Here is a 27,798-nt window from a genome sequence, read left to right as displayed (position 1 = left end):
CCTGCATTAAAACAGACTGTCTTTGGGAGTAGGGGCTGTTTCATTCTTTGTACTTATAACCCCAGCACCTAGCACAGTGCCTAGAACATAGCAGGGACTTAATAAAAATTCAATAATTGATTGATTGAATATAGCTAGCCAAGCAAGTGATTTTTTTTGAATAGTTTTAACATTGAAATATACATAACATTTTGTTGTTTAGTTTTTTCAGTCATGTCTGACTCTTTGTGACGCCATTTGGAGTTTTCTTTTTTTCCCTTTTAAATAGCATTTAATTTTTTCTGATTACATGTAAAGACAATTTTTAACATTCTTTTTAATAAAATTTTGAGCTCTATATTTTCTTTCTCCCTCTCTCCCCTCGCTCCTCCCTAAGACAGTAAGCAATTTGGTGTAGGTTATATATGTGCAGTCATGTAAAACATATTTCCATGTTAGTCGTGTTGTGAAAGATACATATCAAAAGAAAACACACACACAAAACTGGAAAACTAGTACGCTTTTATCTGCATTCCAACTTTATCAGTTCATCCTCTGGATGTGGATAGCATTTTTCATCATGAGTCCTTTGGAATTGTCTTGGACCATTGTATTGCTTAGAATAGCTGTCATTCGCAGCTGATCATCCTACAGTATGGTTATTACTGTGGACAACGTTTTCCTTGTTCTGCTCATTTCACTCTGTACCAGTTCATGTAAGTCTTTCTAGGTTTTTCTGAAATCATTATAGCGCAACAGTATTCCATTATATTTATATCCCACAACTTGTTCATTTGGGGTTTTCTGGGCAAAGATACTGGAGTGGTTTGCCATTTCCTTCTCCAGCTCATTTTACAGATGAGGAAACTGAGGCAAATAGGGTTAACTTGCTCATGGTAAGTATCTGAGGCCATTTTTGAATTCAGGAAGATGAGTCTTCCTGACTTCAGGTTTGGCACTCTATCCACTGAGCCACCTACTTGCCACATGCAACATGACAATCAAATAACAGGTTTCAAAATAGGCAGTAAACATACCAGCTTTTCAGCAGGTGTCAAGTTTCTCTTTGCATATACATTCACCTACCAATGGGGGGGGGGAAGGGAAAGTGAATTAAGTATCTTTTATTTCAACTCAGCAGAAAGTTTTCAGTATAAGTCTTTTCCTCTTTCTTTATCTAGTACTACTTAATTGATGGCATCATATCTTAATTTCCTATTCATGTTTGATTAATTGTGTTTTTTGTATAAATGTGGGGAATAGCAAGGAAGCCAGTTTGGCTGAATTGTAAAGTGCAGCAAGAGGGTTAAAGTACAACAAGGCTAGAAAGGCAGCTTGGGGCCAGATTGTGAAGGGTTTTAAATGCCAATCAAAGGCATTTATATTTGATCCCAGAGTTGTTAGGGAGACTCTGGAGTATATTGAGTAATGGGGTGACATGGATCAGAGATGCACTTTAGGAAAATCAGTCTGCAGTTGTGTGGAAAATGGATCAGAGTAGGGTGAGACCAATTAGGAGGCTATTGTCATAGTCCAGGCAAGAGGTGTGAGGACCTGAAGTAGGATGGTGAAGAGAAGGGAGCTATGGGACACCTAGTGTGGAGACAGAAATGATGGTTTGGCGCCTATCTGGATATTAGAATGAGTGAAGACGAAGAGTTGAGAATGACACAGGTTGATTGCATGACTGGAAGGATAGTGGTGCCGTTGAAAGCAAGACGGCAGTAAGGAAGAGGGTGAGTCGGGGAGAGTTGATGTAATGAAATGTACGAGGTAGATCACAATCCATCCATGGCAGCCCATCCTATGAGGATTCATCCCATTAAAACTGAAAAGCAGGTTAGGGATAGGACTCTTAACTGATTACTGACCCACAGCACAGAGCTCAGCCTTTGAGGGGCACCTGCCCCAGTCAGGAGGTGATAAGGGGCAAGGGCTGAGTCTTCTGGGAGTTTTTCCCAGTGGAAACTTTATTACACTTATCTATTAGAGAAGGGAAAGGAACAAACATTTATATTCAGTGTCTACTGTGTGCCAGGCACTGTGCTAAGTAAGGACTTTTCAAACACTATCTCATTTGATATTATCTGATATTATCTGATATTATTCAAATATTATCTCATCCTCATAATAGCCTTGGGAGGAAGGTGCTATTATTATTATTTGCAAATAATATTCTATTTTTTTCAATTACACATAAAGAGTTTTCAACATTCATTTTTTATAAGATTTTGAACTCCAAATTTTTCTCCCTCCCTCCCTTCCCTTCCCCCTCCCCGAGATAGCAAGCAATCTGATATAGGTTATACATGTGTAATCATGTTAAATATATTTTCATACCATTAGTCATGTTGTGAATGAAGAAACAGAACAAAAGGGGAAAATCACAAAAACAAAAACTGAAAAAAGTGAAAATTGTATGCTCTGAGCTGCATTCAGACTCCCTAGTTCTTTCCCTGGATGTGGACAGCATTTTCCATTATGAGTGGAGGGTGTTATTATTATACCCATTTAACAGTTGAGGAAGCTAAAGAAAATTGTCTGCAGTCATTCAGCTAATCTGAGTTCAGAATTGAATTCAGGTCTTCCTGACTTCCAAGACTCTACCCACTGCACCACATATCTGCCTGAGGGCTTTGGTGCTGTGTTTTAGTAAATGAAAACCTCAGTCTCCCTACAGAATCAACTAGTCAGGATTTACTGTGTGCTCAGCCCTATTCACCCAGTCTAGTTGGGGAGAGGAGATATGGGTCCATGAATGATAATTAAACACCCAAGCCAGACTGTACACGAATATCAGTGAATGGTACAGACAGAAAGTGCTCACAGAGTTAAGAGGAAGGAAAGATCTCTGTGATCCCTGAGGCCACCTAGAATGCCTTGAAGGAGGGACAAAGACTTCCACCCCACAGTGAAGGAGGAGGAGGGGGACGTTCCAACTGCCAGCAGCCAGCCTCATCCTAATCCAGTGCTGCTCTGATTCCCATGGAGAAAAGCCTTGTCTTGCTGGGGTTTGCCCTAGTCTTGGGCCAGGTGTCTTCCAGCCTTCGGAAGACAAATTTGAAACTGAAGGTGAGGTTGTTTCCATGTCTCTTATAAAAAGATTCTGGGGGCCTCAGTTGAGGGTTGGGCTGAGAACAGTCATCCATTGACTGGGTAGTGGGGTGTGTGTGTGTGTGTGTGTGCTGTCCTAGGTCAGCCTAGGATTCACTCTATAAAAAGACTGGTTCAGAATCAGTCAGTCTGTTGATAAACATTATTAAGTGCCTACCATGTTCCAGATGCTGTGGTAAATGCTGGGGTTACAAGAAGAAGCAAGACAGTTCCTGCCCTCAAGGAACTCACAAATGAATGGGGGAGCACTAAAGAGGCCTTAGAGACCTTGGAGCCCAGGGGTCTTGACTTTTTTCTGTGTCATGGGTTCCTTTGGTAGGTTGGGGAGGCCTATGGCCCCCTTTCAAGGACAAAAGAGTCATAATTAAAGGAAATGCTAAATTTCAATTAGAGGTTAGTGAAAATAGAGATGTCATTTCCCTCCAAGTTCATGGACCTCAGCTTAAGAATGCTTGACCTAGGGGCAGCTAGGTGGCACAGTGGATAGAGTACCAGCCCTACAATCAGGAGGACTTGAGTTCAAATGTGACCTCAGACACGTAACACTCACCAGCTATGTGACTCTGGGCAAGTTATTTAACCCCAGCTGCTTCACCAAAAAAAAAAAAAAAGAATGCCTGACCTAGTCCAAAGTCTTCATCTTATTGAGGAAGGATCTGTGCAGGTAGGCAGTGATGTGGCCAGAACAGAACCCTGGTGCTCTTCCTGCTACAACCATGCTATTCAGGCGGAGAAAAATGGAACTAGGGCTGGGGAGAGAACAATGTCCCTCAGGGCATTCTTTTCATTATTTTACATGTTCAAATTCAGAACAAGTTTTTCAAAGGAGTTGCAACCAAAGCACAGGAGGAGAAGTGAGGAATCCAGCCTGTCCCAGATAAGTGACCCAGATAAGTGACTGCTGTAATTCAGTGGCCACCTTCTCCAGCTCTGGTCTTCAGCCTTAAATTTCTGGGTTCAAGGGCCTCCCAGGATATAGTGGGAAAAGCTCTAGATGTGGGGTAAGGATAATGAGTTTGAATCCTGCTTTGGAAACTTCTTAGCTGTGTGACTTTGGGCAAATCACTTAACTTTTCTCAGTCTTATTTGCCTTATCTGTAAAATGGGGATAAAAATGGTCAGATTACCTACCTCATAGGGTCATTGTCATGAAAATGCTATATAAGCCCCAAAGAAAAACACAAAATTTTGTTGTTGCTCTCATTTCAAGTCATGTCTGATTCTTCGTGACCCCATTTGGGGTTTTCTTGGCAAAGATAGTGGAGTAGTTCGCCAGTTCCTTCTCTAACTTATTTTTAACTGAGGCAAACTGGGTAAAGTGACTTGCCCAGGGTCACACAGCTAGTAATTGTATGAGGCCAGATTTGAACTCATGAAGATGAGTCTTCTTGACTTCGGCCTGACACTCTATCCACTTCACCACTTAATGGCCCAAATACATAAATAATTTATGATAATAATAATTATTTATAATTATAATTATTATAATCCTTTTATTACCATCGCCCAATATCCAGTTCCCTTTCAACAAACGAGTCTATGCATTTCTTCTCCATCATCATTTCTCCCCCATCTTTCCTCTCTTTCCCCACCCTCACATCAGTCTGTTGGTGGGATTTTGCTGATAGCCACCCCTGACAAGGGTATTCCACGGTAGATCTGTTTTCTGTTTTCCAGCAGCTCAGGGATATTGAAGAGAGTGGAGTTGGGGCTGGGACTCAAGAAGGGGACAGGGGAAGAGAAAGGTGGAGAGAGCAGGATGAGGGGCTGGATAGAAATAGCTAGATGTGGAGACCATGCATGTAAAGGTAGGAGAAAACCATAGAAAGCCTGTTGTGGTAGGCACCTCCCTCCACCCAGGCTGCAGAGGAGCCCCTGGCTCTGGAGGGTAAAGAGAGATATAATCAGGGGCAGCTAGGTGGCACAGTGGATAGAGCACCGGCCCTAAAGTCAGGAGGACCTGAGTTCAAATATGGCCTCAGACCAAACACTTGACACTTACTAGCTGTGTGACCCTGGGCAAATCATTTAACCCTAATTGTCTTTAAAAAAACAAAAGAGAGAGAGATAATCCCTATGTCATTACAGGCTGATGGAGAGGAATGCTACCAGCACTCAGATTGCAGAAGCAGCTGCTGTCTCATAAGCTTGTACAGGGCTATGAACTTTTGTGCTCCCAAAGGAAAAATAGAGATGCTATGTTTACCGCAGGTGGGTTACCAGGTAAAATGTCCCAATTCATGAGGCCTATCTATCCCTGGGGGATAGAACTGGGTCTCCCCTGCTGAGCAGGATCACTGCTAATTGGGAAAAGGAGGTGACTTTCTCTCTTACCCCCCGGTGCTAAAAATAAGCAAATAAACAAAGGAATTATATGCAGACACACTCATACATATCCACATGCACCATCAGTCCCTAAACTCTGCATCTTCCTCAGTCACCAAAGCAAAGCAGGTTGGATAGGACTGTTCTTTTCCAGGTTACTCTTTGGGACCTTCCTTTGCCTTTCAAGGCTGCCCTTAATGTTCCTGGTAATAGGAAGTGGACTGTGTAAAAGGTTGGGTAGGCATACCACGTGATTTTCTGCCTCCCACCCCTCCACTCCTTGTAGCAGCATCTTCAGAACACCCACCCCTAGGAAAGAGCCAGAGACAGTTCTGCTGATCTATCAGGGCAGACCTTTGTTGCCTGAAGTGAGATGGAAGCTCAGAGAATTCCTCGTCTTAGTAATGCTTCCACCTCAGGAATAGGGAAGAGTAGCAATCAGTTGAGCACGTTGTTTGGGTTTGGCCGTGGCTGGGCCTGCCTCTGAGAAGACAGATTTCTGGCAGCCCAATATGTGATCCCAATCTCCCCTGTCTCCCTCCTGCAGACAACAGCAAACACAACCATCCTCTGTCCCTGCCACTGGGGCCTGAGCTGCAGATCTATTGATCACTTCTGTCCACGCCGGTGCCTGATGTTTTAGAGAATGGAATTCGGTGTCCACACCCCTCTGTTCCCCACAGAACCTGATGTGGCAAGCCCCTGCCTCCTGTACCTTCCTGCCATCTTCTTCCTCCTCCTCCCTCCCAGCAGGCAGCCCCACCTCCATCATCTAGAATCAGTTTTCTAGCACATTAAAGCTCCCACCTGATGACCTCGAATGGGCCTGACTCGCGTCTTTGTCTCTGGGTAGCTCTTAGGGCCCTGTTGGGGATGGGACAGGGAGGATGGAAGATGCCTCAAAGAGAAAGCTCTGAAGGGACTTAGGAGAACTCGGAAGAAAACCCGGAGAAACCCCAAATAAAGTCACGAAGAGTCGGACACAATTGAAACAACTGAACGACAGATAGGGTAACTAGCTTCAGTAGTAACTGTTGAAGAATAAAAAAAAGATGGTTCAAGGAAGGTATTTTTATGAAAAGCTTTCTCTTTTGTAAAATTGGTTGTATGTGGCTATATTACTATCATGGAATAAAAAAAGAACAAGCATATCTCAAAAAAAAAGAAATTCTGAGTAAAAAAATAAAATAGTAACAAAATGCAGTGAAGCATAGCAAAGCTTTCTCCGTGTCTGAAAATGTATGCCTCATTCTGCATCTATAGGCACCACCCTCTGTGGGAGGCACACTTCCCCATCAGGATTCTGAAGTCAGGACTGGACATTTCACTAAGAGTTTGGAATGGTTCCTTCACATTGTGGCTATCATTTTCTGGTTCTTCCTGAAGACTTTCATCTTATTTTAACACACATCTGGTTATGTCTCTGCTCAAAATTCTACAGTGGTTCCCTAAGAGCTAAAATTCAGACAGTTTAACCTACTGTTCAAGGCCCTCCATGATCTGGCACCTTTCTACCTATTCACCCTTATCTCCACCTATGCCCTGAATTTCTGCATCATGTTTTTCCTCATTTAATTCCCTATGCTTGTAGAGTTTACCTCTCCATCTTTTGAATTCCTATCCACTCTTGAAAGCCCAGATTGAATGTTACCCCATCTAAGAAGATTTCTTTGATCCCTGCTACCCCCCAAACTTGGACCCAGACTATTGCTGTGATTCTGCTATTGCCTATTTCACCCCCAGGAGACCCATTCTTGTCATTACAAAGACCAAACATTCTCTGTTCAGTTTCCTCTTGGTTAAGATAAGAGCCCTGAACAGGAAAGCCCAATGGGAAGTCTGTGAGCTAGGCTAGGCACAAATGCTACCTGGCCTACTGGGACATATTAGGCTATAAACTTTTTTGGTCTTTTTGAGGCTGGATCTCCCTATCTCAGGCTGGAAGTGTAGTGACCAATTACCAGCCCAATCTCAATAGTGATTAGTGTAGAAATTTTAACTTGTTTTCAGCTTGGACCAATTCACCTCTCCTTAGGCAGCCAGGTGAACCATCACTGCCAGAGGGCTCCCCATACTGGTGCCAGACAATGCAAACACCTGATTCACTCTAGTTTGACTGCAGCTTGGAACTGTCAGACTCCAGTGGTCTACCAGAATCTGCTTGGCAGTCCCTGAGTAGCAGGACCTACAGGCATGTGCCTCCATGTCCATTAACTGTAAACTTCTTGAGAATAGCTATTGGGTCATTTTCCATCTGTATATCATAGAATATGCCTTAGATTTGAAGTTCAAAGATTCAACTTCTGGTTTTGACAATTACCAACTGTGTAGCTTTTTGGGAAAGTTTCTTCTATTTTTCTGAGCCTCAGTTTCCTCATTTGTAAAATGGAGATAGTATTTGCATTACTTCATGGTGGTGATGTGAGGGAAATGCTAAGGTAAAATGCTATGTCAAATGTAAACTGAATTTTTTAAAAAATATTTTTATTTTAGGCAATTGGGGTTAAGTGACTTGCCCAGGACCACACAGCTAGTAAGTGTCAAATGTTTGGTCTGAGGCTGAATTTGAACTCAGGTCCTCCTGATCTCAGGGCCGGTTCTTGATCCACTGTGCCACCTAGCTGCCCCAAGCTGAATTTTTAATGTAGCATATGTAGGTTCTGAGTTCACTCTGTCAACTTGTGATAGCACTAGTAGGTCAGATCTGTAAAATTTGGCTACTTCTCACCCTGAGTGTTTTAGGGGTATATGTGTAGGTAGGTATAAACCTGAGAGTTTGCAGATATCTTCTGTACCATCAGTACAATGTATTCCTCCCAATATCAATTGCCGATTACCATTTCCCCAGTGTCAATATCCAGTTATCTCCCCTAACCCTAAATATCAATTTGTCCAGTTATCTCTTTGACATAATTGACAACCAATCGATATCTATTCATTATCAATTAGCCGATTAACATTACTTAGGTTTAATAAAGAGATACTTATTGACAAAATGTAGCAAGGTTCAAAATACCCAAACCTCTGGAATCAGGAGTCCATTTTTCTCTACCACTTCGGTCTCTAGGAAGAGGATTCAAAGTGACTACTAAAAATTTCTCAGAATAAATTCACTTTTGGGTGTGGCAGAGCCAATGGACAAGTCACTTCCGTGCTTTCAATACCAGGATTTCATCTGTCAAGTCAATTCATTGCTGGGTTGGTCCAGGTGCTCTGGATACCCAGTAGACTCTACTGTAAAACTCCAGTTGCTGGCCACACAATTGCTCTATGTATCATTCACAGCCCTTCATCATCTTGCCCGCTCCTACCTTTCAAATGTTCTTATACCTTTCACCCCAACACAAATTCTTTGATCCATGAACAAGATCCTCCAACTCTTTGGCTCTGCCTTTTCTCTGATTGTTCCCTATGACTGGAACGCTCTCCCTCTTCTGCTCCAACTACTGAATTTCCTGGCTTCTTTTAAGTTCCAACTAAAATCTCATCTTCTACAGTGCTTCTCACCAATTATTTCCCACTTATCCTGTACATAATTTGCTTTGTAAATATTTTTTGCTTGTTGTTTGCTTCATTAGACTATAAGCTTCTTGGGGGAAGGAACTATCTTTTGCCTTTTTTTTTTGCATCCTTAATGCTTAGCACACAGTAGGGGCTTAATAAATATTGACTGATAGGACCTCTAATGGTTCTTCTGACCTTTCAAAGCTCACAAGGTCTTGACCTGATCAGTTCTGTCTCTGATACCCATCCTCCTAAAATCAAGAAAGAAGAAACATAATAGAGACAGAAGGAATGAGGCACTGTGCTTTCATAGCCACATGACAGCCTGGGTGGAGAGATAAGGCAGCAAGCTGGCCTCTCTCCTCACCTGTAGAATCTCTCCATGAGAGAGGAGTCAGGAGGGATGTGAACAGTATATTTAAATATCTGAAGTGTTTTCATGTCAAATTGCTATTCTTTTTGAATCTAGAAGTTAAAACGAGGAGTGATAGAAACAAGGTTAGGCTTGATGTCAGGAAAAACTCCCTAACAATTAACAGTGTCCAAAAGTGGAATGTGATGCCTCAAGAGGTCAGGCAGCTAGGTGGTGAAGTAGATAGAGCTCTGGCCTTGGAGTCAGGAGCGCCTGAGTTCAAATCCAGTCTCAGACATGATACTTACTAGCTGTGTGGCCCTGGGCAAGTCACTGAACTCTGATTGCCTCACCCCCCCCCAAAAAAAAAGAAAAAAAGAGATAGTGGGTCCCCTTCCCCACTGAAAGTCTTCAAACAGAATCTGGATGACCACTTATGAAGTATCAACCAGTAAAAATGTACTATGTGCCAATCAAGCACTGTGCTAAGCACTGGAGACACAGAAGTAGCCCATATATACTCTGAGAATCCTTACCTCACACTCTCACAGACAAGTCTTAGGTTCCAGAGCAAAACAACATCTCCCACTCTGAGTGCTAGGGGAATTCGTTAGGAGTCAGAGGTGATTCTCTAAAGCCATCTGAGCTTGAACCCTCTTTGGTGTACTTCCCAAAAGATTAGCAGTTGAGAATCAATTAGTCAGCCTTAAGTAGATTTTAGAAAGGCATATTTATTAAGGTGGTATAGTAAAGAGACGATTCAAAACATCCCTCCAAAAAGTCTGAGAACACTTTCTCCCACAAATAAAATGTCCAGGAGAATGTGGGCTCAAGCTTAGAGCACACATGTGGCAAAGGAGTAACTCATAACTTCGGATAGTTAAAGGTCCTTTTCTCCCAAATGTGAGGTGCCCCAGAAATTCCCCTTAAACATGGTGGATCTGTATCTAGTCTGCCCTGGCTCCTGATGAAGACGTTGCCACCACCAGCTGCTACTGTCTCTGGGGTTGGGAGTGGGTGGAGAAGGAAGGATGCTAGGATGCAGGTGGAAAGGTAGGAAACCTCCAAACCTCCAGATTCTTTGCAGTTTGCAAGGTCTTCTTCTGGCCAAAAGTAGGAAAGAGAAGAACTAAGACCAAAGCTGGTGCTTCTTTGCCCTCTTCCTTCAGGTAGTTCCTTCTCAAGATTTTAGCTAGACTATCTCAAACCTACTCCACTTTCTTGAGCTCTTTGATTCCAGCTAACTCAATGTTTTTATATGGGATGTGGAGGGTGTGATGAAAGCTCTAAGCCTGTTGGAATGGATTTCTTGTCTGGAATAATTTCATTTCATTCAATGTCTTTTTTTTCTTTTTTCTTTTTGGTGAAGCAGTTGGGGTTAAGTGACTTGCCCAGGGTCACAAAGCTAGTAAGTATTATGTGTCTGAGACCAGAGTTGAACTCAAGTCCTCCTGACTCCAAGGCCAGAGCTCTATCCACTTTGCCACCTAGCTGCCCCTTCATCCAATGTCTTTTAAAAACTTTTCATGTTTGACCTTAAGCCTATGATTGACTGACATATTCAAATGTGTTCTCACCTGGTTAAGGTATCAAGACAAAAATGGAATGGGATGATTTCAACCTCACCTTTACAAAAAGAAAAAAAACAGTCTCTGCCCTCAAGAAACTTACATTCTAACAGGGGAAAGAGCATATATAAATCAAAATACACAGCTGGGTAGGGAGAGGGGGAACACCAAGAAAGGTTGCCTGGACAAGGTGGCATCTGAGATGAGTCATAAAGGAAGATAGGTGAAAGGTTAGGAGGGAAAGTATGGGGAACACCCAGTACAAAGGGAGAAATACAGGAAACATAGTGTCCTTTAGAAGGAATAATAAGTAGACCAGATTGGCACATAGAAAAGAGTAGAAGGTAAAATGATTAGAAGGCTATGAAGGGGCCAAGTTGTGAAGAACTTCAAATGCTGAACAATGGACTTCATATTTGATTGTAGTCGGAATAAAGGAACCACTGGAATCTATCGAGCAACAAGGCTACACTACAGGAAAATCACTTTGATAGTTGAGTGGTGAATGGATTACAGTGGGAAGAGAATTGAGAAAGAGAGTCCATAGAATACTGCAATTGTTCAGGAGAGATGTAATGAGAACCTAAACTACGGTGGGGACCGGTGAGTAGAGACAGGAAGATGTAATGGAAGAGATATTGTAGAGATAGAAACAATAACATTTGGCAATTTACTGGATACATGGGGTTACAGAGAGTATTGAGTTGAGGATAATGTCAAAGTTTCAGACTTGGGTCACTGGGAAGATAGTGATACCTATGACAGAAATAGGAAACTTTAGAAGATGAGAAAGTTTCGGGGAAAATCGAATGAGTTCTTTTTTGGACATGTTGAGTTTGAGATACCTATAGGACATCCATTTCAAAATATCCAACAGGCAACTAGTTGGTGATACAGGACAAGAGAAAGGCAAGAAATGAATAAATAGATCAGGGAATTGTCTGCCTAAAGATGATGGTTGAACCTAAGGGAGCTGATGAAATCACCAAGTGAAATAATCTAGAGAAGGGGCAGCTAGGTGGGATAGTGGATAGAGCACCGGCCCTGAAGTCAGGACTTGAGTTCAAATCCGGCCTCAGACCAAACACTTAACACTTACTAGCTGATGTGACCCTAGGCAAGTCACTTAACCTCAATTGCCTAAAAAAAAAAAGAAATAATATAGAGAAGATGAAGAGGGCCTTGGATAGAGCTTTGAGGAACATCTGTAGTTAGTGGGCATGATATGGACGAAAATCCTATAAAAGAAATTGAAAAGGACCAGATAGGTTGGAGGACCAAGAGAGAGCAGAGTCATTAAGGCCAAGAAAGAAGAGCATATTCAGGAGGAGAAAGTAATCAGTAGCATCAAATACTGCAGATCAGTCAAGAAGGAAGAGGATACTTATTGCTTATGAGTATAGGCTTAGTATAGTGTCTGGAACATCGTAGGCACTTAATAAATGTTCATTGATTAATTATTATTCAGTATTTTTAGTTTATTGAGTATTGAGAAGAGGCCATTGGATTGGGCAATTAAGAAATCACTGGTAACTTTGGAGAGAACAGTTTCAGTTGAGTGGTCAGGTCAGAAGCCAGATTGCAGAGGGTTTAGAAAAGAGAGAGAGGTTGTTCATTCATTGTTGGTGGAAATGCGAACTGATCCAACTATTTTGGAGAGTAATCTGGAATTATGCCCAAAGAGTTGTTAAACTGTTATACCCTTTGAACCAGCAATACCAGTACTAGGTCTATTTCCAAAGATCAGGGAAAAAGGAAAAGAACCTATACGTTCTAAAATATTTATACGAGCTCTCTTTGTTCTGGCAAAGAACTGGAAATTGCAGGGATGCCTGTCAATTGAGGTCTGGCTGGTCAAGTTGTGGTACTTGTTTATGATGGAATACTACTGTGCTGTAAGAAATGATGAGCTTGATGATTTTAGAAAAACATGGAAAGACTTACATGAAATAATGAAGAGTGATATAAGCAGAACCAAGAGAACACTGTATACAATAACAACAACATTGCTTTAAGGACAACTCTAAGTGAATAAGATATTTTGACTATTATAAATACCCAAATTAACTACAAAGGACAAATGAAGGAAGAGGTTATTTGCATTCAGAGAAAGAACTGATAAATAGAAGCATGTATAGAATGAGTTTATGCACACACGTGTGTGCACACACACACATTTGTGTCTAATGGTGGACATCTCTAGCGTGAGTGGAAGGAAAAAAAGAAAAAAAAGAAATTTACATGATAAATTTTAGCAAGTTGTACATAATAGAGTTGCAGTTTCATGTGCAATCATCTTTTTCTTATTATACTATGTTATGGAAATGCTTGTTTTATTCCATAAATTAAAAATAAAATAAATATTTTCAAAAAGAGAGGAAATGAAATAGAGGCACCTAGTATAGAGCTTTTTCAAAGCATTTAGCTGAGAAGGGAAGAAGAGGGTTTAGTGAAAGTTGTTTTTTTTTTTTCCAGTGAAGAAGTCAGTAGATAGAGAGATATTGAAGATTAGAGAGAAAGAATGGGAATGATGGTGGTGGGTTTAATCTGCTGGAGAATAGGGGAAGAGGCAAGAAAGGCTAGCAAGCAGAAACATCACCTCATAATCATAGGCAGGAGTGAAGAAGGAGATACTGGGCATACTCTTTGACCCAGCAATAGCACTTCTAGGGCTATATCCCAAAAAGATCATACAAATGGGAAAAGAACCCACATGTACAAAAATATTCATAGCAGCTCTTTTTGTGGTGGCAAAGAATTGGAAATTGAGAGGATGCCCATCAATTGGGGAATGGCTGAGCAAGTTGTGGTATATGAATGTAATGGAGTACTGTTGTGCTATAAGAAATGAACAGGGGGGCAGCTAGATGGCACAGTGAGTAGAGCACAGGGTCTGAAGTCAAGAGGACCTGAGTTCAAATCCGGCCTCAGACCAAATGCTTGACACTTACTAGCTGTGTGACCCTGGGCAAGTCACTTAACCCCAATTGCAAAGAAAGAAAGAAAGAAAGAAAGAAAGAAAGAAAGAAAGAAAGAAAGAAAGAAAGAAAGAAAGAAAGAAAGAAAGAAAGAAAAAGAAAGGAAGGAAGGAAGGAAGGAAGGGAGAAAGAGAGAAAAAAGAAAGAAAGAAAGAAAGAAAAAGAAAGAAAGAGAGAAAGAAAGAAAGAAAGAAAAAAAGAAATGAACAGGCTGACTTCAGAAAAACCTGGAAGATTTGTATGGTCTGATGCTGAGTGAAGTGAGCAGAACCAAGAGAACTTTGTACACAATAACAGCCACATTGTGCGATGATTAATATTGATAAACTTAACCCTTCTCAGTAATATAAGGATCTAAGACATCTCCAGAGGCCTCGTGATGGAAAATGCTATCCACATCCAAAGAAAGAACTATGGAAGTTGAATTGCTATTTTTTTTCTCCTCTGTTGAGTTTTGTTTCCTCTTTCTGGTGGTTCCTCCTATTGGTTCTAATTTTTACTTACAACACCACTAATATGAAAATATGTTTAATATGAATGTCAATGTATAGCCTATATCAGATTGTGCGCCATCTTGGGGAGGGTGGTGCGGAGGAAGGGGGAGAAAAATTTTAAACTCAAAAGCCTATGGAAGTGATTATTGATAAATAAAAATAAATTAATAAAATTTTTTTTTTGAAAAAGAAGATACTGGGAGATTTTGATAAAAATCTGAGATGAGGAGAAGGAGAGAAGATGGAGTTCCTGACAAATGTCTTTACTTTGGTGTGTGTGGGGGAAGTATGAAGTGGAATTCTCAGCAAAGAGGCTAGGAGAAGGGAATTTGGAAGATTTGAAGAGAGAAGGCAAGGTTTGGAAAGGCTGTTGTGATAAGTAGGATAAAGAAGAAGAGAGATTGCCTTGCTGTAGTGAAGACCCAGAGTTAGTATAAATTTATAGTGGACCCAGTCACCAGGGTTTCCTCCAGTTCTGTCAAGAATCCTATGATGAGGGGCAGCTAGGTGGCGCAGTGGATAGAGAGCCAGCCCTGGATTCAGGAGGACCTGAGTTCAAATCCGGTCTCAGACTAGACGTTTGATACTAGTTGTGTGACTCTGGCCAAGTCATTTAACCCCAATTGCCTCACAAAAACAACAACAACAACAACAAAACAAACAAACAAAAAAGAATCCCATGATGAATAGGAGTGAAGGAGGCAGCTGATGGGAGTCATTCAAGACTCCGGTTTGGCAAGGCATGATCAATGATAGGTAAAAGCAGGGAATTCAAGAGTAAAGGACAGTTTAGACTTGAACTAGTTAGCCAAGAGGTCAAGATTAGAAAGAAAGAAGAAAATGGCTGGAGTAGTGCTGAGGTAAGGAAAAAGAGTAAGTTTAGGAGGAATGAGGCATAGGGAGAGATGAATAGACAAAAGATTGTGGTCAGATAAAGAAAATTCAGAGTTCTTAAATTTGGCAAGTTTACACATTAAAACAATAACCAACAATAGCCAAATTATTTTAGCGGTAACCAAATTATGAAAGTTGCTTGACATAACTGATACAAAGCATTCACCCATTTGAAACTTGAAACAAACCCATTACTAATCAGGTGACTTCAGTTTTGTTAAATGCATTTCCAAATTACTTTACACAGAAAATCAACATCTCATCATTAATAGCTAAAACTACAACTTTAAGAGCATGCTTACCCAAGTTCAGAGGCCAGCTTCCTTACCTTGAGCAGGATTTGCTGAACCTGGGTGATGCTTCCAGGCAAAAGCTGCCCTAGAGCCCCAGGCCATTGCCAGGGAGGCCCAAGCTGTAGCTGCTGCCCCTGCCCGCTCCTTTCTTTCCCAGGTGGGAGAGGGCAAAATCAAAGGCAAGGGGTAAAGGGTGAAACTCTCTTCTCCTATGACAGGGATTAACAGATACCCTCTTCACTCAAGAGAAGGGGAGTGACCAGGGTTGTAAGGAGGTGTTTCAAAACTCCTTAATGATCAATCACTAAACCTCTAGAACCTGCTAAGATATTTTTAGCTGTTCTAACTTTTTTTCCATAACCTCCATGAAGAAGGACTCAGGGGTGTAGGGGGAAGGGAGTAAGTAAGCCTCAGAGAACCAAAAAACAGCTACAGTTTTTCCCCAATTCTCTAGCACTGAGAGAATTGACAAAATTGGGCATACACTTCCAGATAGGGTGTCTGTCCTTGTCCTCTATGCTGTGGAGGTGTACCCAGGTCCATGGCCCTTGAACTGAACTGGTGGACTGAGAGCCTGAGGGAATCAGGCTGAGTGCTCAAGACAGCCTCTAAACTGTCTTCCCAAAAAGCATCTCCAAGCCTTGGTGCTTGGAGAGCATCCCCAACTGCAGAGCAAGAAAGGAGGTGAGGAGGAGGCTTACATACCTTCCAGTCTTGGCTGGAGAAGAACTTGGGGTTAGGCAGTTGTCCCTGTAGGGGCCACCAAAATGTTGAGGTTTAGGGGCTCTGGGACCCCAAAATGACAATACACGGGTCCCGTCCAAAAGAATTCGACCCAAGCCTTCTTTCAGCCAAAGACAAGGTTATTAGAACATCCGTCATATTGGCCAGACTCTTAAGAAGTCTGAACGTTCGTGAGCTATTGGCTAGATTATAAGAATAAGAGCAGTGGCTAGATTTTAAGAAGCTGAGCAGGATTATGTATTTTTAAAGATGTGGTTTATGAACATTTAAAAGAGGGAAGTAGGGGGCAGCTAGGTGGCACAGTGGATAGAGCACTGGCTCTGGATTCAGGAGGACCTGAGTTCAAATCTGACCTCAGACACATAACACTTACTAGCTGTGTGACCCTGGGCAAGTCACTTAACCCCATTGCCTAAGCAAACTAACTAACTAACTAAATAAATAAATAAAAGAGGGAAGTAGTGAATACAGAGAGCTATCATGGGTCCACACAAAAAAATCTGGGTATGCCAGACTAGCCTCATTTTCTTTTTTTAACATGACTGCTAGGCCAATAGATCAGAATAATTTGATAGACATAGAATACCTAGATTTTAGTGAAGCATTTGACAAAGTGTCTCATGGGGGGGACTTCCTGTCACTTGTATACAAGATAGAGAGATGTAGGCTTAGTGATAGTACAGTTAGGTGAATTTGGAAATAATTGAGTGATCAAACCCCCAAAGTTGGCATCATTGGCACGATGTCAACTAGGAATGAAATGTCTAGTGGAATGTTCCAGGGATCAGTGCAAAGTCTTCTGTGGTTTCAAAAAATTGATTTTACAAATGCTGTACTTTGAAGTCACGACCAGACAACAACTTGTATGAAAAAAGATGAGGGTTTTAGTGGACTTCAAGCTTGAGATAAGTTAGCATTATTGTTGAGGGTTAGGGATTTAGGGGAGCTGGGATCCCAAAATCACAACACATGGGTCCTGACTGAAAGAATTTGACCCAAGTCTTCTTTCAGCCAAAGACAAGGTTTATTAGAACATCCATCCTATTGGGCAGACTCTTAAGGAGTCTGAAGATTATTAATGTGAATTATTGGCTAGATTATAAGAATCTGAGCATCTTAATGAAGAGAAGATGGACCTTATATACAGAAAGACTATGGGAGGGACCTAGGAGTGGCCAAGTAGTTTATGAGGTAATAGAACTCCAGGAACCTAGACCATGTGGCCAAAGGAGAATGGAGCCTAGATAGGATTATGGGTGGGAAGTGGCCTGGGGCTATAGGGAGGTAAGATAGTGGAGGGCTAAGGCTAGCTTAAGGGTAACAGAGAATTGGGAGATTGGGTGTAGCCACAATGAAAGGCCAGTTGATGGGATTATAACCTCAGGCAAAATCCAGAGATTTGGCCATGCGGGAAAGTCCTGGGTTTTTCCTTTTTGGGGTCTAGATCCCATTCTCATCATTATGACATGGAATTAAGAGACATAGTGTTCTGAATGAGAGAGGGAGTGAGTCTGCAGTACTCTGTCCTGGAGAGAACACAACTAGACCTCAGATTCATATCTGAGCATCGAATTTTAGGAAGTACAAAAGGGAGCAGAGAAAGGTGACCAGTTGCCAAAAGTCACATTGGCAGAGTGGGAACTGGAGACCATGGAATATGAGGATCACTGAAAGGAGCTAGGGGTTTTTATCATGGACAAGAGAAAACTTAGAAGGATTTTATATTGATCTTCAAGTATCTGAAAGACTATCAGATTAAAAGAAGAGTTCGTCTTGTTCTGCTTATCCTTTTAGATCAAAATCATAAGCTATAGGTGGAAATTGCAGAAAGGCAGATCTAATCAAAATGTAAGGAAAAACTTCGGAATAATTAGAGCTGCCCAGAAGCAGACTGGGCTGTCTTGGAAGGTAGTATGCTTCTCCCTCAATGAGAGTCTTTTAGTAGAAGCAGGATCACCACAAATCAGGTATAGCACCCACCCCAGGCTTGGGGTGGCACGTATTAGTTGGAGTGACTCCTGGTTGACTGAGAGACCTCTGCAACCACAATGCTGATGTATGTATAGTATGGTACATATACAGTGGACCACAATGCTGACATATTTATGGTGTGGTATATATATGGTGGTATTCTTGTATATCCTTGGACAAGCTCTCTCTAGATCACAGTTTCCTTATTTGTCAAATAAAGGTTATTGTCTCTAAGGTCCCTTTTAGCTCAAAATCGTTTGTAAACTTCATCATTCAGTCATTTCAGTCATGGTTGACTCTTCATGACCCCATTTTTGGGGTTTTCTTGGCAAAGATACTGGAGTGGTTTGCAATTTCCTTCTCCAGCTCATTTTTCTAACGAGGAAACTGGGGCAAATAGGGTTAAGTGACTTGCCCAGGATCACACAGCTAATAAATGTCTGAGGCCAGATTTGAACTCAGTAACATGAGTCTTCCTGACTCCAGGTCCAGAACTCTATCCACTGTGCCACCAAGCTGCCCCATTTGAAAACTTCTCCTCCTTTAAAGCTCTACCAAGGTGTCACTTCTTCCAAGAAGTCTTCCCTGACTCCTCAAGCTGACATCTCCCTCCTTAAATCTTCCCAGAGCATAATGTCTAGATCTCTCCTTTGCTCCTCTCACATTCTGTCTTGTATTGCTACTCTATCTACATTTTGTATACCTCAATAAGATAGTCAGCTCCTTGAAGACAGGGATTATGTCATATTATTTATATTTATAATCTATTTTTGGGGGGCAGAGCCAAGATGGCAGAGTAAAAGCAGTGACTTGCTTGAGCTCTCCCTGAAACACCTTCAAATACCTGTAAAAAATGGCTCTAAACAAATTCTAAAACAGCAGAACCCACAAAAAGACAGAGTGAAACAAATTTCCAGCCCAAGACAACCTGGATGGTTGATTGGAAAGGTCTATTGCACAGGGCTGGGAGAGGAGCACAGTTCAGCATGGGCACGCAGGCCTCTGTGAACCTGGAGCAAGCCTCAGAGGACTGAATCTGGGCAGCTATGGCAGTTTCCAGACTTCTCAACCCACAAACACCAAAGACAACTTAGAAGGTCAGTAGGAAAAGTCTGTGTCTGCGGTGAGAGAGAAGCGTGGGGTCCCAGTCCCAGAGTGTGGTCCTGGGGTGGCGGCTTCTGGCCCACAGACTGAGGAGGAATCGAGTGGCTCATCAGAGGGGGGATTGCAGGGATTTCTCTGCTGGTGCAGGATTCTCTTGCTTTGCCTGTGCTTGGATCTGGGTCACAGTTTGGGTGGTGGTCCTGGGGAAAGGAGGAGTGCTGGCATGGTGGAGTTTGTAGCGGCTGGGAAGAGAAAATCCTCCTCACAGTTCCAAGACAAAAAAGAGTGCTTGTGGTCACTCATAAACCACAGCATAGGCCAGGAAAGGAGTAAACACCTCACCCTTGATCATAGCACCTTGGAAGAACTGAAAATTTACAGGGCCCTAGAAATCTCTCTGAAAACAACTGCACAAAACCCCCCGAAGCTTGGGACAGTACATTCTCCATACTGGAAGCAGACTCCTACCTTAACAAAGAGTTTACAACTCAAGTAATTGGCTGGGATCATGAGCAAGTAGCCAAAAAGAGTCAGACCATAGAGTCTTACTTTGGTGACAAAGAAGATCAAAACACACAACCAGAAGAAGACAACACAGTCAAAGCTCCTACATCCAAAGCCTCCAAGAAAAATATGAATTGGCCCCAGGCCATGGAAGAGCTCAAAAAGGATTTTGAGAAGCCAGTAAGAGAAGTAGAGGAAAAACTGAGAGTGATACAAGAAAATCGTGAAAAACAAGTCAACGGCTTGCTAAAGTAGACCCCCCAAAATACTGAAGAAAATAACACCTTAAAAAATAACCTAACCCAAATGGCAAAAGAGGTCCAAAAAGCCAACGAGAAGAATGACTTAAAAAGCAAAGTTGGCCAAATGGAAAAGGAAGTCCAAAAGCTTACTGAAGAAAATACTTCCTTAAAAATTAGAATGGAGTAATTGGAAGCTAGTGACTTTATGAGAAATCAAGACACTGTAAAACAAATTCAAAAGAATGAAAAAAAAAATCTATTTTTTGCCATGTCCACAGAGACAAGGCATTGGAATCATTAGAGAGAACCAGGGTTCTATCTGCTGGTCAGTCAGTCCACAAACTGTCAGTATGTCAGAGATACTCAGCAGTTTTGTTTTTTAAACAAAATTCCAGAGTTTCATAATGTAAGTGATTTTAAGTTTTATTTTCATTGTAATTTTATAAGAGTTAGAGCTTGGGGGTAAGAGCAAGCATTTTTGTGTTTGTTATGCAACTGATTCTAATAATGCTTTGTTTTTTTCCTCCTGGATATTTATACTGGTCAAGATGAATTTTGTTCCAATTAAGCATTTATGATATATCAAGTACTGTGTAAAGCACTGGGGATACAATTAAAATGCAACAAAACACAGTTCCTGCCCTTAAGAAGCTTACAATCTTACAGGCTCACATTCTGAGACTTTTCAGGCAGACTCTTAATTTCCTGGCGCTCCTGACGTTGAACTACGGGGTACTGTTGCCTGCTTCCCTCCTTCCCTACCTCTAATCTCTTTGCCATCAGTGGAAAGACAAAATACACCAGCAGGGCACTATCTGAGCCAATGGGTGGTGGGGCTCTGAAGAGTTAGTAGAGGGTCAGTCTACTTTGTTAGAGTGTGTCACAGAACAATGGGCAGGTGTGGGTAGAGTAGGTTGGCAATCAGAGCCCAAGATTAAAGAAAGACTTGGGCATGCTTGGCTTACCAGGCAGGTGGAGAGGGATGGAGACATGACCCTCTTCCCCTGTCTTCCTTCCTCTAGGGAGAAGTTAAGATTCCATTAGTCAGTCAGTTCCTTCACTTCCCAGGTTTCTTTTGTTCCTTCTCTGCTTTCAACCAGCACTGAGAGTTTTTATTTCCCGTTTAACTTTATGTTTTTATTATTAACTTATTAATTATTTCTATTATACATTATTATATATTAAGTAATTAATATTATTAATGAGTTGTTAAATTAGGCAGCTAGGTGGCACAGTGTGGCTAAAGCTAGAGTCCAAGTCAGACAGATCTGAGTTCAAATCCTGCCTTAGACACTTTCTAGCTGCATCATGCTGAGCAAGTCATTTTGAGTGGGTGTAGGCCCTGGAACCTGCCCCACCCGAACTTTCCCACATGGTCAAGTCTCTGGCATTTGCCTGAGGCACCAACCCATCCCAACCTTTGGTTAGAATCTAGACCCCAAAAAGGAAAAACTCTGGATTTTCCCATAAAGCCAAATCTCTGGATTTTGCCTGAGGCTACAATCCCATCAACTGGCCTTTCATTGTGGCTACACCTCATCTCCCAATTCTGTTACCTTTAACCTAGTTTAGCCCTCCATTGTCTCACCCCCCTATGGCCCCAGGCCACTTCCTACCCTTAATCCTATTCGGGATATTACCTCATAAACTACTTGGCCACTCCTAGATCCCTCCCATAGTCTTTCTGTATGTATGTAAGGTCCATCTTCTCTCCATTAAGATGCTCAGATTCTTACAATCTAGCCAATGAGCTCACTGATCTTCAGACTCCATAAGAGTCTGCCTAATATGATGGATGTTCTAATAAACTTTGTCTTTGGCTGAAAGAAGACTTGGGTCAAATTCTTTCAGGCAGGATCCATGTGTTGTGATTTTGGGATCCCAGCACCCCTGAACCCCTAACCCTCAACATTTGCACAGGTTGCTGAATTACCCAGAGGGATTGAGAGAGCCCCATTCATTGGGGAGGGGTAGGCTGAGAAAGCAGCAGACAATTTTCCCCTGAGTCTGGCTAGAAGTTTATGGAAGAGAGTGTGCTGATATTCTCATCCCTGAAGATTGGAGTCCCCCTGCGCTTCTTATCTTTTCTTTTTGTGAAAGATTGTGAGCCAGAAAGTGCTAGCTATTATCTAAAAAGTTGGATTTTAAAAAGTTGGGTTAGATTAGGAGTTCTTAACCTTTGTGGGCACTGTTTCTGGTGAAGGCTCTGAACATCCTTCTTAGAATCGTGGTTTTCTGCCTACATTTGTAACAAAAAGGAAATGCCAATTTTTAGTTAGAGGTTGGTAAAAATAAAGATGTATTTTTTTTTCCTATTTGAAGACTCTCCCATGTGCATTTTAAGGACTCTTGGATTAGATAACATCTGAGTTCACTTCTAGCTCTGGCATTCATTTATTCTCCTATTCTTTTACCCTGCCCCACTCATTCCCAACTTCTCCCTCTTCTGCTTGCCAGCTCAGAACTTTGTCTCATCTGGTCCTGCCATATCTATCTCACCCTTATCACTACCCTGAGTAGAGACGGATGATGGATTTCAAGAATGACACAAACTTAGTCCAGGAAGGGTTTGCTGGATGAGCTTTAATTGGGCTGGTGGGGAAAGGTAGGGTAAGTGGGGAAAGACTTCACTCCTTTGAACGTCACAAATCGAGGCAGACACCAAAGTTGGTGTTGGTGATGGAACCCCAGATGCTGTTGTCCCCATCACAGGTCAATCCCCTCTCACAGGGACACTTGTAGTAAACTCCATAGAGTGACTGGGGGAGACATAAGAACGGTCACATCACTGGACCCATCTGGGTTCAGTCACTGGTCTAACAGCTTCTGGATTGAGGCTGCTGCTCCCCACTCCTCTGACATGGAGGCTGCAGAGGGGAGGTAGAATCCATAGGAAGCTCCCCTCCCTCCAAAAAAACCCCTCTGTTCTATATCTCAACTTCGATAACATGTAGTATAGGGAAGATAGCAACATATTTGGAGTTAGAGATCCTGTTTTTGACTGTGGAACCTTGGATACATCATGTCCCCGATCTTGGCTTCTGGTTCCTCATCTCTAAAACAAGTAGGTTGGATTAAATAATCCTTAGTCCCTTGTAGCCTTAATCCTTTGAGCCACTGATCCCTGATGAGAGACCTGGGATGGGGAGACATCTCAGGGTATCTCTAGCTGTTTCTGGATAGGATTCCTGACTCCCTTCTCCCACCCCCACTACCTCCTTTCATCCCATTTAAAACCAGCAAAAGTCACAAGATCATAGATTCAGAGCTGGAAGGCTTTAGAGGCCCCTTCATTTTACAGATGAGGAAACTGAGGCCCAGAGAAATTAAGTAATTTGCCCAATGTCACACAGAGAGGAAATGACAGGAGAATTTGAACTCGTGTCTTCTGACCTCAAAGCCAATGCTTTCTCCACCATACCACATTGTCTTTCCAATAAGGTGCAGTAGACAGTATCGTGTATGCCCTGGGTGATGATCTCTTATCTTCCAGAGTAGCGTTGCTAGGCAGTGCCATAGTGTACCGAGTGCTGGGCTTGGAGTCAAGAAGACTCATCTTCCTGAGTTCAAATCTGGCCTTAGACACATCCTAGCTGTGTGATCCTGTGTAAGTCACTTTTGTTTGTCTCAATTCCTTATCTGTAAAACGAGCTGGAGAAGAAAATGGCAAACCACTCCAGTGTCTTTGCCAAGAAAACCCCAAATGGGGTCACGAACAGTCTGACACAACTGAAAACCAACTAAGCAACATTTATCAGAAATGCAGTGGAAAGGTCACCAGATTAGGAGTCAGGAAATTTTAGTCCTATTTCTATCTCTGTCACTAGTGGTTCTGTCCAGAAACAAAACATGCCTCAAGGGTCAGTATGATATAATGGACGAAGTACTAAATTTGGAGTTCAAAGATCTGGGTTCTAATTCTAGCTTTGCCACTCCCTACCAATATGACCTTGGGTAAATTATTTCCCCCTCTCTAGGCTTTATTGTTGGACTAAATAATCTCTAAGGGCCCTTGTAGTTCTAAACCTGATTCTAATATGCCTCTGATAGTCACAAGGTCATGGATTTAGATCTGGAAGGGACATTGGAGGTCACTGAGTCCAAACTCCCCCATTTTACAGGTGAGGACATTGAGAGTCAAGGAAATGAGATGACTCTTATCTAAGGTCACAGAGGTAGTAAGTGTGTCTGAAGCAGGATCCAAACCTAGGTCTTCTCGGTTCAAAGTCTGGTGCTCTCTCCACCCCACACCTCATCTGTGTGACCCCAGGCAAGTCAGTAACCTCCCTATCCCTCATTTTCCTCATCACTTAACTTCTCTGGGCTTCACTTTCTTCATGTGTAAAAGGCAGAGATTGAATTGGATGACCCTTAACCCTACCCACTTCGAATCTATGATCCTGTGATTCTTGTTGGTTCTAAATGGGAGGAGAAGAGGGAGTGGGGAAGGGAGTCCTCTCTAAAGCGAAGGGGATGGACTCGATATCCACTGAGGTCACTTCTAGCTCTAGACTTCTGATCGTACAATGAGGCTCTTCAGAACAGGTATGGTAAAAACTACAATAGCAGCAGCAGCAGTGAGGAAGTTAGGAGACCTGAGCTCCAGTCCTGGTTCTGTCAATGAACTGCATGACCCTGGGTAAGTCATTTTCCCTCTCTAACCCTGTTTCTTATTTTATTTGTCTGTTTGCTTATTTATCTATTAATTGATTGATTGATTAATTAATTTATTCATCTATCTATCTATCTATCTATCTATCTATCTATCTATCTATCTATCTATTTTTTTTTGTTTCTTCCTCTTTTAAGCCATAAGATAGGGCTAGGTGATTCTCCTTCTTGGGAAAGAACCTTCCCATTTGGTGGCCCCAGTTCCAGCTACACTCCTTCCACTCCTCACCCCCACAGCACTCTACCATTTTCTTCCCTTTTTCCACCCTTGCCCCAAACCCTCCTTGGCTACTTACTTTGGGAGAACATTCACTGTTCTCAGGGGCTTTATTAGCACAGCGGGCCAAACTCAGGCCAGCATCTCGGTGACAGCAGCTGCTCTTACACTGGGCACTATTCAAGCACAGCTCCCCATTTTCCTGTGAGAAAGCACAGCCCGCCCCACCCCCTCCAGTCAATCTGGTGAAAGTCCCCAAGGGTGGCCTTCTAGGTCCTTGGATGTGGCCTTTTGACTGAGTCCAAGTTTTACAGAACAAATCCTTTTATTAAGGGGATTTATTCTGTGAAGTTTGGATTCAGTCAAAGGGCCGCACTTGAGGACCTAGAGGGTCACATGTTCCCTGTCCCTGATTTAGATACACACAGGGGTATGTTGGTAAATTAATAATCAGGATCTCCTAAGAAAAAAGTAAGTATGCACACACACACACACACTTTTAAATTCTGTCTGCATGATTGATATTTTCTCAAGTCTTAGCTACTCTTGATCAATGATCCAAGACAATTCTAAAAGATGAAAAATGCAATCCACCTCTCGAGAGAGAACTGATGAATTCTGAATACAGACTGACATTTTGCATCTCTGCACAGGTATAGTGGGTATCATTATTGCTTGCCTTCTCAATGGGAGAAGAAGAGGTTGGAGGAAAAGAAGAATCAGGAACTCAAACAGTTTTTAAACACTAATATTATAAATAAACATTAATATTATAAATATTACAAATTATATTATAAATATTATAAAGACTTTTTAAAAAAAGAGATATTTTTCTTAAGTCCAGACAATCAGCAAAGCAGTAATTCCAGTCTTGATTTGTAGCATTTGCTGATTTCCAAGGTCTAAAATGCTCACTCTAAAAATTTAACAATTGGCTCTCATAAGCTGGTTAGAGCTGCTTCCAACATGTTACTCCTGCTTCCATGTTCTCTAAAGCTTCTTCCAGGTATAGCGTCTATGACTCAATAATTCTCTTCTCCTTTGATTGCCTGTCCTGAGAATACATACCTAACCTACAATGAAGGGGACCTAATTCCTTCCCTTGCTTCACTTCCCCTTCTTCTCCTCTAGGTATGGATCATTTGTTCGACACCTAGGACTTCAAGATTAGAAGCTCTGGAAGCCAGGTCTTGGTTCGATATTTTGCTGTTCTCTGCAGGCATCCTGGTCCATTACTGTCATTTGTGGATCAGTTCTTTTGTACTTTTCAGTGCCTCAGGCTCCTTTATGTGGAATCTGGAGGTTATAGTTGGCCCTACCCATAGATAGGATTTGTGGCTGCCTATGAGGTGTATGTAATTTGAGCCCCGTTTCCCAACTGCTAAACAAATGCCATATTAGCTCTTTAATGACCTTCTGAAGAACTATGCATTTTGACTGGTTTAAGAATGGGGTAACTCATTAACTCTTTAGTACCCATTTATACACTGACCTGACTAGGATGGGTTTATCAGTTTACCAGCTAGCTGGTACTTTGGAAAGAAAACAGCAGAAATATAAAGCAGGCTAAGTTTTGTTGAGGAGAAAGGGAGAAAAATCTGAAGCATGAGACCCTGCCTCATGGGGTAGCCCAGTTTGGGATCTTGGATACTCCCTGGGCAGCTGGGAGTATGGTGCTAGAAACTAAAGTTCGTCTGGAGGAGAATCATACCTGCTGAGTTAGCTGGATAAGGTGCTGTGGTGCAGCTTAGATATATGGTAAATCAGTAAGTACTCATCAAGGCAAATTAATACAATGTTGATTCTTGGTAAGGCTATGTGCTGCAGAATACATGTTTGGTAAAGCATCATGGTTCAGGGCAGGCAGCATGAGGCAGTGTAGATGCTTGCTATATCCATGATATATAATGTAGACAACGTGGTAAGGCCACAGGCTACAGTGTTTTATCTAAGGCATTATGACATTGTGGGAGAAGGTAGCTGGAAGTAAGGGGGCCTGAGTTTTAGCCCTGGTTCTGTCGCTGATGGATTGTGTAATCTTGAACATGTTATCTCCCCTTTTCTGGTCCTCACTTTATTCAATGAGGGTCTTGGATGAGAGGTAGGTATGCTATTAGTTCTTCTGCCAGAGATGAGAGGCATTTGGTGAGGGAGCCGGGTAGACCAGGCTTAGTCAGGAAATCTACCTTTTGGGACTCAGAGGATGCAGGAAAGTTTCTCTTACCAGGTTGGTGATCAGGCCCCGAGGGTTGGGGACGGCACAGGCTACAGCCAGGGAGATCAGCAACAGGATAAGAACTTTCTTCATAGTAAGTGGTGGTGCTAGGGACACAGCAGGACTGGTAGAGCTGAAGAGTCAGGAGACTGGATCTACAGGGACCCTGTGATTCTGATAAATCCCCTTTTTCCTTCCCTTGTGACCTGCCTCCCCCAATCCCATGGTGCCTCTTATCTTCTGGCGTACAGGTACACAACAGGCTGTAGATAATCTAGGCAGACCAAGAACTCCCATTGCCTGTGGAACCATATGGCAGCTTCCCAGTTAGCCTGTGGATCCTCTAACACTTCCCCCCTCCCCCCATCACCCAGATGTCCTTGAGATGATGTTGTCCAATCTCCTAACCCAGGGTAGGGCCCCCAGCTTAATGTCTGAAGTAGACCAAGAATTTTAGAATCGTAGATGTCTCCCATTCCAGGAACACAGTTAGACTGCACAGTAGATAGATCTGGAGTTGGGAAGACCTGAGTTCAAATCCTACCTCAGACAGTTACTAGCTGTGTGACTACGGGCAAGTCTCTTACCCTTTGCTAGCCTCAGTTTCCTCATCTGTAAAACAGGTGACA

General features: G+C 42.2%; 2 protein-coding genes across 2 annotated transcripts; one reads left to right on the top strand and one right to left on the bottom strand.

The window, feature by feature from the left end:
* Nucleotides 1–2,151: 2,151 nt before the first annotated feature.
* CLPSL2 (colipase like 2) lies at nt 2,152–6,544 on the top strand. The gene is made up of 3 exons (XM_020999642.2): nt 2,152–3,051; nt 5,182–5,304; nt 5,966–6,544. The coding sequence occupies exons 1-3, from the start codon at nt 2,965–2,967 to the stop codon at nt 6,059–6,061; spliced, it is 306 nt and encodes a 101-aa protein (XP_020855301.1). The 5' UTR covers nt 2,152–2,964; the 3' UTR covers nt 6,062–6,544.
* A 16,149-nt stretch (nt 6,545–22,693) lies between these two features.
* CLPS (colipase) lies at nt 22,694–27,359 on the bottom strand. Its single transcript, XM_020999664.2, is given in 3 exon segments — nt 22,694–22,825; nt 25,034–25,156; nt 27,179–27,359. Coding segments are annotated over 3 exon segments (339 nt in total). The 5' UTR covers nt 27,263–27,359.
* Between the last annotated feature and the right edge of the window lie 439 nt (nt 27,360–27,798).

The sequence above is a fragment of the Phascolarctos cinereus genome, unplaced genomic scaffold (assembly GCF_003287225.1).
Source record: "Phascolarctos cinereus isolate Bilbo 61053 unplaced genomic scaffold, phaCin_HiC Scaffold_5;HRSCAF=322, whole genome shotgun sequence".
Classification (NCBI taxonomy): Eukaryota; Metazoa; Chordata; class Mammalia; order Diprotodontia; family Phascolarctidae; genus Phascolarctos; species Phascolarctos cinereus.
Note: the sequence above shows the minus strand (reverse complement) of the source record. Positions and strands in the feature narration are given on the sequence as shown.

Coding starts and splice junctions, on each gene's coding strand:
- CLPSL2 (XM_020999642.2), top strand. CDS start 2,965: ATGGAGAAAAGCCTTGTCTTGCTGGGGTTTGCCCTAGTCTTGGGCCAG. Junction 3,052..5,181: donor AGACAAATTTGAAACTGAAG/GTGAGGTTGTTT, acceptor ATGTCATTACAG/GCTGATGGAGAGGAATGCTA. Junction 5,305..5,965: donor AGATGCTATGTTTACCGCAG/GTGGGTTACCAG, acceptor TCCCTCCTGCAG/ACAACAGCAAACACAACCAT.